The sequence below is a fragment of the Carassius carassius genome, chromosome 2 (assembly GCF_963082965.1).
Source record: "Carassius carassius chromosome 2, fCarCar2.1, whole genome shotgun sequence".
Classification (NCBI taxonomy): Eukaryota; Metazoa; Chordata; class Actinopteri; order Cypriniformes; family Cyprinidae; genus Carassius; species Carassius carassius.
Window position 1 is genome coordinate 8,343,091 of NC_081756.1, and position 10,424 is coordinate 8,353,514.

At 37.7% G+C, this 10,424-nt stretch overlaps 1 protein-coding gene across 3 annotated transcripts in view; it reads right to left on the bottom strand.

Moving 5' to 3' along the window:
• The window catches only part of LOC132101463 (endophilin-A3-like), a 37,206-nt gene extending 28,116 nt beyond the window's left edge, over positions 1-9,090 (bottom strand). The window contains exon 1 of one of the 3 annotated variants that reach the window (XM_059506455.1): positions 8,561-9,089. In XM_059506455.1, the coding sequence (XP_059362438.1) occupies positions 8,561-8,605 (45 nt within the window). In that variant the 5' untranslated portion in view covers positions 8,606-9,089. Of the gene's footprint in view, positions 1-8,560 lie in introns of all 3 variants that reach the window. The other 2 variants (XM_059506465.1, XM_059506474.1) reach the window with 2 other exon arrangements.
• Between the last annotated feature and the right edge of the window lie 1,334 nt (positions 9,091-10,424).

The following is a 10,424-nucleotide window of genomic DNA, read 5'->3' on the forward strand; positions in this document are numbered from 1 at the left end:
TCCAGTGTAAAGTTTCCACAGTCAGTGATGGTTTGGGGTGCCATGTCATCTGCTGGTGGTGGTCCACTGTGTTTTCTGAGGTCCAAGGTCAACGCAGCCGTATACCAGGATGTTTAAGAGCATTTCATGCTTCCTGCTGCTGACCAACTTTACGGAGATGCAAATTTCATTCTCCAACAGGACTTGGCCCCAGCACACAGTGCCAAAGCTACCAGTACCTGGTTTAAGGACCATGGTATCATCCCTGTTCTTAATTGGCCAGCAAACTCGCCTGACCTTAACCCCATAGAAAATCTATGGGGTATTGTGAAGAGGAAGAGCTGATATGCCAGACCCAAGAATGCAGAAGAGCTGAAGGCCACGATCAGAGAAACCTGGGCTCTCATAACACCTGAGCAGTGCCACTGACTGATCGACTCCATGCCACACTGCATTGCTGCAGTAATTCAGACAAAAGGAGCCCCACCTAAGTAATGAGTGCTGTACATGCTCATACTATTCATGTTCATACTTTTCAGTTGGCCAAGATTTCTAAAAACCCTTTCTTTGTATTGGTCTTAAGTTATATTCTAATTTTCTGAGATACTGAATTTGGGATTTTCAGTTGTCAGTTATAATCATCAAAATTAAAAGAAATAAACATTTGAAATATTTCAATCTGTGTGTAATGAATGAATATAATATACAAGTTTCACTTTTTGAATGGAATTAGTGAAATAAATAAACTTTTTGATGATATTCTAATTATATGACCAACACCTGTATACATTGTATCTGTGTGTGTAAATGAGAAGGGTTTCCTGATTCAGCAAAAAAAAAAAAAAGACAAACCTTTGCACCTACAGTAACTAGGGGTGTGCACGGATAGTCGAACATTCGAATATTCGTTCTCCTCTTATTATAAAAATGATATTCGAATTTCGCAAAAAAAAAAGAAAAAAAAAAGTTCACAATAAAACCTAATTTGGTCACTTTCTGTGATTTTCCACAGCATATTTGAAGATGTATGCAAGCAAAAAAAAAATTAATGAATGAATAAAGGACCGTTCACATATCGCGCCTAAAAACGCTAGGCGCACCGCTTTCTCCTTCTTTCCAAAGCGCTCGGGCAGAAGCACACCTGAGGCGTCTGCCGTTGCTAAGCAAAAATGACATGCTCTCTCCATGAAGACGCGGAAATTTCAGCAAAGGATAAATGGATTTACAGCACAAAAAAATCGCTTTCAGTAGCTCTGCTACTAAATTTATTTCAAAATGGCAATCCATATACAGCTATGATCAGCTGTTCCTTCATCTTGGCTGAGCTTTCAACGTTGTTACGGGAAAGGATGAAGCTGAATGTTTAGTTCTTGTCACATGACCTGCGGTGCGCTTGCGGCATTCTGAAAAGTTGAGATGTTTTTAACTCGATGCGGTGCGCATTGCGACCGCGTCGCTTCCATTATGAGCGCGCATACCGTGCGCCTACATTGGAAATAACGACCTTGAGCGCGCAAAAGACGTGATATGTGAACGGGCCCTAAGAACTGTGGTCTTCTACAGTACTTCAAATATGCCGTGGAGAATCACAGAAAGTGACCGAATTCAAGAACATTGTTGCAGCATCTCTCAAGCAACGAATAAACACCGCTAACTTGGAGAATGCAGTGAAAAACTCCTCTTCTTGCGTCTGCCCTAGACCCTCGGCATAAACATCTCAGGTTTCTCGATGAAAACATGAGAGAAGTAAGAAAAAAAAACTTTTTGAACATTATCAGAACATTTTCCTTGATGCGAGTGGTCACCAACGATGAAGAGGATGCAATGCCCACTCATCGGAAAAAGGCTGAGCCAGTTCTCCAGCGATGATTACAGAGAGTCCAGCCGAGACGAGTGGGAACAGTTCTTGCTGGAGCCATGTATTCCACCACGTGAGGATCCCATTCAGTAGTGAAACAAAAACACGAAGCGCTTCACAAAACCTATTCGCTTAGCACACCGTTATTTGTGAGTCCCGCCAACGTCTGTGCCTTCAGAGCGCGTTTTCACCGCGGCCGGCCTTTTTGTTAATAGACTAAGGAGCCAACTTTCCCCTGATCATGTTTACATGCCCTTATTTCTTAACAAGAACATGTAAAACAATAGAAAAAAAGAAAAAAAAGATTTGCTGACAGTTTAAAAGTTTCAAAGTTAAGTGAAGGCTAAGTTCTACAATGGCCTAATTGCTGCAGGCTGCTTTACATTTTTTCTTTGTTCACTTTTTTTTTTATTGCTTTTAATCTGTACTTTTGTTTGTTTACACGTATTGTTAAAGGTTTTCAGCTACAAAACACGATGTGTAATGTTCAAGCTTACTGAAATATTCGAATGTGATATTTGCGGGAAACGCCCATCCCTAACAGTAACTTGTGTATGCAGTGAATCACTTCGCCAGGTTCATATATAACTCATGCTTACGCACACCTATCCCCGATCCATGTTGACATCTGGTTACTAAGTTACTCTGATCCTGGTGTGTTGCTTAAAATCCGACCTAAAACTTTCTGTATTCATTCTTGAAGGGTCAGTTGAGCTTTCCTGGACAATCTCTGTCTTAAAAGAGCCACCGACACCAGATGCATTTAATTCACACAGTGATTTGATGCATACAGTGAGAACAGAGCCTTTGGGAGAACAGGACATGATCATAAACAAGCTCTTGCCTGCCCAGCTCTTATCAGCTATACAAATCGGTTTAAACAATGACATCAACTAATAACAACTCGTGAACTTTGTTTTAGAAATAGATGATTGAAGTGCCAACCAAAGCAGTTTGGTTGCCTATGCATGCAGGCAACCTGGGAAATGGTAAACAAAATATTATTAAAAACACTTTTTTTAACATTTAAAGGCAGGGTAGGTAGTAAATGTATAAACAACTTTCTTCCAAATTTGTTTAAACTTTCTATATATATAAATGCATAATTAAAATGTAAGTACTCTGATAAAAAGAGTATAAAAATCGAGTGACTCTAGACCGTTTAATCTGTATTAAACACTAGGGATGGGCGTTTTCCACAAATATCACATTCGAATATTTGAGCTCACAAAAAACGAATATTCGAATATTCGTTTATTTAAATTAAGTTTAATGAGTCAGACTTTATTTTTAAGCAACATTTGTTTTCGTCATTTCAAACAACTTACAATAAGCTTGAACATTACACATCTGTTTTGTAGCTGAAAACCTTTAACAATGCGTGCAAACAAACAAAAGTACAGATTAAAAGCAAAAAAAAAAAAAAGTGAACAAAGAAAAAACATAAAGCAGCCTGCAGCAATTAGGCTATTGTACAGAATGTAGCTTACACTTAACTTTTAAACTGTCAGCAAATCTTTTTTGTTTTTTTTCTATTGTTTCAAATGTTCTTGTTAAGAAATACGGGCATGTAAACATAATTGGGGGAAAGTCGGCTCCTTAGTCTGTTAACACTAAGGCCGGCCGCGGAGAAAACGCGCTCTGACGGCACAGACATTGGCGGGACTCACAAATAACGGTGTGCTAAGCGAATAAGTTTTGTGAAGCGCTTCGTGTTCTCGTTTCACCACTGAATGGGATCCTCATCTGGTGGAATACATGGCTCCAGCAAGAACTGTTCCCACTCGTCTCGGCTGGACTCTCTGTAATCATCGCTGAAGAACTGGCTCAGCCTTTTCCGACGAGTGGGCATTGCATCTTCATCGTGGCGACTGCATCCGCACCACTCGCATCAAGGAAAATGTTCTGATAATGTTCAAAAAAGTTTTTTTTCTTACTTCTCTCATGTTTTCATCGAGAAACCTGAGATGTTTGTGCCGAGGGTCTAGGGCAGACGCGAGAAGAGGAGTTTTCACTGCATTCTCCAAGTTAGCGGTGTTTATTCGTTGCTTGAGAGATGCTGCAACAATGTTCTTGGATCACTTTCTGTGATTCTCCACGGCATATATGAAGTACTAGAAGACCGCAGTTCTTTTAGGGGGCGTTCACATATCGTGTCTTTTGCATGCTCAAGTTCGTTATTTCCAATGTAGGCGCGCGGTATGCGCGCTCATAATGGAAGCGATGCGGTCACGTTGCGCACGCGGTGCGACGCGGTCCCTTTTTTTTTTTCAGGCGCGTCCGAACAGCATCGAGTTAAAAACATCTCAACTTTCAGAATGCCGCAAGCGCACCGCAGGTCATGTGACAAGAACTAAACATTCAGCTTCATCCTTTCCCTTAACAACGTTGAAAGCTCAGCCAAGATGAAGGAAAAGCTGATCATAGCTGTATATGGATTGCCATTTTGAAATAAATTTAGTAGCAGAGCTACTGAAAGCGATTTTTTTTTGTGCTGCAAATCCATTTATCCTTTGCTGAAATTTCCGCGTCTTCATGGAGAGAACGCGTCGCCTCAGGAGCGCTTCTGCCCGAGCGCTTTGGAAAGAAGGAGAAAGCGGCGCGCATAGCCTTTTCCACGCCTTATTAGGCGCGATATGTGAATGGCCCCTTAATCATTCATTAATTATTTTTTGCTTGCATACACCTTCAAATATGCCGTGGAGAATCACAGAAAGTGACCAAATTAGGTTTAATTGTGAACTTTTTTTTTTTTTTTTGCGAAATTCGAATATCATTTTTATTTATCGAATAATTAGAGCAGAACGAATATTCGAATGTTCGACTATCCGTGCACATCCCTATTAAACACAGCTCATTATTTCCATTTCGGGACGAAACATAGGATTGGCTTAGGCGACTGTCACTCTCTCGCAACCATGGCAACCACCCTTTTGCCACACATGACCTGCCCACTTGCGCGCGCACGTTTGATTTGAGCAATTCAAGAGGCACGAATCCTAGGAATACCAAAACAATGGCAGAGAAACAGCAAGCAAAATTCACAGTACCAGCCTATGCAGTTAGTGAAGGCAAACCAGGCAAAAAAGGAAGACAGTAACAGTACAAGAAAAGGCAATGAACAAAAAGTCTTTGGATAAACAAAGAAATAAAACGCGAGTTAATATCGGCATGGCTTTCCAGGGATGGCGAGAACTGAGGGAACTCAAGGGGCTGAAAAGTGACTCCTTGATGGCTTTATTTCTGCTGGACAGGTAAATCTTTCTTTTTGTATTTTGATCATACATATTTTTTTGTTTATTTTTTCATGAAGCATGTGTCATTAGCACACGTAGCTGCGTAATATAGCTAACATAACATTACTTAACGAGCCGTAGTAGAGGCTTTTGAAGGAGCCCAGAAGGGAGGGGGTGGAGTGAATGGAAATAATGAGCTGTCTTTAAAACAGTCGTGAGAGGTCTACAGACACTCGATTTTTATACTTTCTTTTTCAGAGTACTTACATTTTAATTATGTATTGATATATAAATAAAGTTTAAAAAAATTTGGAAAAAAAGTTTTTTATACATTTTTTTACCTACCCTGCCTTTAAGTGCTTGCTTACACCTCCAAACTAACAGGCTGGCACTGAGCAGCATCTATGCTGAATATCTGAATTTCATTTCATGCATTTTTCATTCCCTTGCTTTTCTACCAATCTATCAAAAAACCTGTAGGTGGTTGAAATATGCTGCTTCCATCAATATTCAATAAACAGTTCACTACTGCACTGATCATCAAGGACTGTAGGCTTAGTCTTAGACTATAACATGGGCTTCATTACAGTGGCTTTGCACATGAGCAACAAGTGTGCAAACGGACTATGTGCTGGTATAAACCAGAAAGAATATGATATATATGTTCATCCCATTCAAATTACATTAAAATCTAATAATTGATCTATATTGGATATACCAACAGCTTTATACATTGTAAGAGTCATTGGGATTATGTTAAAGGAACAGTTCACCTAAAAATGAAACATGCAGCATTTCATTCATCTGTACATATGCTGCACTGCATTAACTATTCTGTTTAAATGCAACATTTAAATTTAAACATGTACATAAATAACAGCAATGTGATTGCAAAAGCTATTGATGCCGTTGTAGAAATGCACTATTCAAGGTCAGCCATGATTTATAGTGAAAGTGTCTAATTATAGGAGGGTTTCTGTTTTAAAGTGAGTATTTAACTGAGTCATGTGATCTTAACATGACTCACTCTGTGTAAAACAGAGCTCTGATTAGGCTTAATCATGAAATCTTAAAATGTTTATTTAAAATACACTTTATATATGTCATTTCAAAAGAAAATAAGTGAGCAGAAAGTAATCATATTGCCTTAGGGTCCATGGAAATGTCAACAGAGCATTGGAAACATTGGAAAAATATCCACTTTAAGTCAACCAAAACACAAGCGTACCATCATAATATTTTTAAAAACTAACTGCAGACCTTCTAGTGAGCACAACATGGAGGTTACAAAACAAAACAATAACAAAAAACAGAACTAAAATAACTAAAAAGACACTATACAATGACACTCAAAATGTTTTTGAAACTATTTTACTCAGAAATTGCTAGTGAATTTTTACTAATAATTACAAAGCATTATAATTAAATGTGACAATTTGAAGTAAGAACTGAAATAGAATTTTTTTGTAAAACATACTTCAACATACTTTATACTTCTGCAGGTTTTATGAAAGTCAATTTAAGAGTTATTGTCTTTGAGACAATATCACTTTTGTATTGCTAATATGTAAAACTGCTGGCTTAAAAAAAAGAAGAAAAACTCCTCACCAAAAAGGAATGACCTGAGCCATATAGAGACCAGAAAGTCACCATAACAACACTTTAAAATCCCTCACAAAACCTTATAAACTGCATAGCGCACCCTGGCAATCAATTTCAACACTTAAACATCATGCCAATGAGTTTAACACAGATAAGTATTCTTCAGAAAATGTAAAACAATTTACTTCATAAATGCAACACTTGCCTAATTCCTTGATCTCAATTTTTGTGGCACAAAACAGATTTCAGATCAAGTAGCGCAAATTATTTTATATGCATCAAATCTTAATTTTCAGTTTCTGATGACTGCAGTTGTAAATTACAGGAATTACATTTACAGCATGAATGTGCCTATTGAAGAGGGTTATCCAGCTGTAAAACTGGGATTTCTTTGGCAAAACAGATGGGCTTCATTCATTAACTCTACAACATTAAGTGTGACTTATCATTTTGTGTTTTGCCTATGATGTTGGAAAATACCACTAACAAAGTAAACAGCATTTGCATAATGGTAATGATTAAAGTTGCAATGAAACTGAAGTAGCGGTTCATTATTATTTAATATTGTGATTTACATCTAAGGATAGTGGATTATTGAAAAAGAAATATTTAGAGTGGGGACTCGGTTCTATGCATTGGTTGATTGATTATTAATGGAACTGATATTGGCAAATATTTGAATAGGTATCAGCGACCCAGAAAACAAGGAATGCTAGCAGCTAGCATTCTGGAAATGTTCTCTCAAAGTTATGAATAAACGTTTAGATCCTTCAGCATTTCATATCATTAATAACGTTCAGGTAATTGAGGCCTTTAATAATGTTCTCAAAACTTTATATTTATTCATTTAGCTGACGCTTTTATCCAAACCGACTTACAATTGCTATATATGTCAGAGGTCGCAGGCCTTTGGAGCAACTAGGGGTTAAGTGTCTTGCTCAGGGACACATTGGTATCTCACAGTGGATTCGAACCCGGGTCTCTCACACCAAAGCCATGTGTCTTATCCACAATACTTTCTGTCTAAAACGTTTCATCATATTTTTTTTTTTAATGTTCTTACCTTTAGAATGTTTTGAGAACATTCAAAAGTAACATTTTCAGAATGTTTGCAAAATTCTAAAATGGAATGTTCCAGAAAACATTCAGAAATAACGTTTTCTGGGAACTTAATGGGCCATTTTTTGTTAGCAGGAATACATCTTACAACTCAGATCAAAACAGCTGTAATAAACATATTCATGATGGTAACAAAAAAAATGCAATTAACTACTAACTTATACGTAGGAATCACAACTAGGATACTGAGTATCCAATTATGACTCACAATTGGAATGCGTAAGCCTACTACTAGTAATTAAAGAGTAGTTAAACATTAATAAACATCAGCAAAGTTTAAGGAATAAATGTTAAAACGGTTTGCCATAGACCGCCTGGTCACACGTGACATCATAACAATACCGCTATCTCAACAAAAAGCCACGAGTCGTGATGATAACACCTCCACATTTCAGAATATTCCCAATGAAGATGACGATTACGATAATAATACATTTAACACCAATCCATCACCAGTTTAATTTAACCAGGCCTCACTACAGCAAACTAAGGGAGAATAAAAAAACTCACACATCGTTACGTCACAGCGAACGGAGATTAATAAACAAATATAACAAATAGAAATGTAACAAAGTTGACACAAATATTCAGACGGGAAGTAAATCGGCTCTGCGGCGTTTCTGTCGCTCTTACAGGCCTCTAGAAACACAGGAAACAAGCAGACCGCTTAAGCTAAACAATACACGAGCGCTTTCTCCACATCCACCTGTTAAGACCCTCATAACTTCATCACAACATAAACAGCGCAACGCGGGCGTCTCCTTACCTGACTCGCTTTGTGCAGCTGCTTCTTAAACCCCGCTACAGACATCCTTCTAATAAGACGAAGCACGAAGGGAGATGAAAACAAAATGTTAAATGTTCGTAGAAATGGTGGTATATTCCTTTCAAAAGAGCACAGAAATCTGTATGTGAAACGCTTTCGGTTTATTTCACCGCTGCTGGAAGAAGATAGACCTGCATTTCGCGGTGGGTTTTTTCCCCCTCACTGACAAGTCAAGTGCTGCTGGTCGGTTACGTTTGATCTAAGGATTGTGATTGGCGGAGAGCCGCATACGTCACGGCAGCATCTCGGAGAACCCCCTTGCGAACAAAAGCATTATATTTCAGCGCTTGTCACAAATATAAGATTAACGTTCAGCTGTGAAGCAAAGCAAGCGCTCGTGCATCCATCCGGAATATAGGTGGCTGCTCCCCTAAACTTTCTTTAAAGGCACTGATTCAGCGTCCGGATTAGAATGTAAATATTTGCGATTTTGTAAGGAACTGAGAGAAGTCAGCCGGATCTCTCTCTCTCTCTCTATGTGTGTGTGTGATTTGGTGTGATCGTGTATCCGCAGGGCATTGACAGCTATCCGCTGCCTCCTTGTGGCACTTCATGAACCGTAGGAAGAGAACACAATGTGCTGGTGTGTAAATACAATGGTGTAGGCTATTCATCAATAAACAGTCGAATGCATCATTATTATGTTTCTTCTGCTGAACAAAAATGTAACTATTTTTTATGTTTGAAATGCCTGAATTAGACTTCTGTATAATTTTTATGGTCGCTCTGTTTGAGTTACAGCAGTTTTCTGTTGGTGAATTTTTGTAGTTCAAGCTAATTGTAAAATGTGCATCCCCAATATTTGCTGACTGAAATGACTGCATCACTGGTTTGGGATTGTTGTTTTAATATTGAAAAGTGTTTGACCTTTTTTTTTTTTAGCTTTTTGTTTCAGTTTGTTTTGACCTTGAATATGTTTTTGAACAAACTAACTCCAATGACAGTGTTGCATTTAGATTACATTTCAATACTGAGGCAGATTTGGGCATTTGCTGTGAATTTTTTTCAGCTCTTCCACATTATTTGTACACACACACACACACACACACACACACACACACACACACACACATATATATATATATATAGGCAGAGAGGTTCTGTTTTTCTGTTTGTTTTGAAATAAATTAATTTTATTATCAAGGACACATTAAATTGATCAAAAGTGGCATTAAAGACATTTATAATGGTACAAAAGATTTGTTTCAAATAAAGGCTTTCTGTCAAGAATCCTTAAAAAAACTGTTTAAATGTCATTAATTGTTAGGGTTTTTTTATTGTAATTATATTTCACAATATCGCTGAATTTATCAAATAAATGCAGCCTTATAAGAGACTTCTTTCAAAAAACATTTAAAAAAAAAAATCTCAGACCACAAGAGAAAAGGTGTCTTACAGAAACATCAGTCTGCTGTCCTCTGTTAGTTAGCTTCACATTTATAAACTGTCAGAAAAAAAGGTCACTTCAGAGAAAGAGAAGATGAGAAAAGAGCAGGAGAGAGTTCAGAAGCAGTTACTGTTTGAAAAATGTGATCCAGCCATGCAACACTTGCTCATCAACAAACACAACAGGTTCAATAAGTCAAATGACCTATAGAGGATGATCTCATTCTCAGTGTCTGAGCATGAAGAAGTTAAATAAATACAGCTACATCTCAATAAATTAGAATATAGTGGAAAATTTCATTTATTTCAGAAATTCAACTCAAATTGTGAAACTCGTGTATTAAATAAATTCAATGCACACAGACTGAAGTAGTTTAAGTCTTTGGTTCTTGTGATGATTTTGACTCACATTTAACAA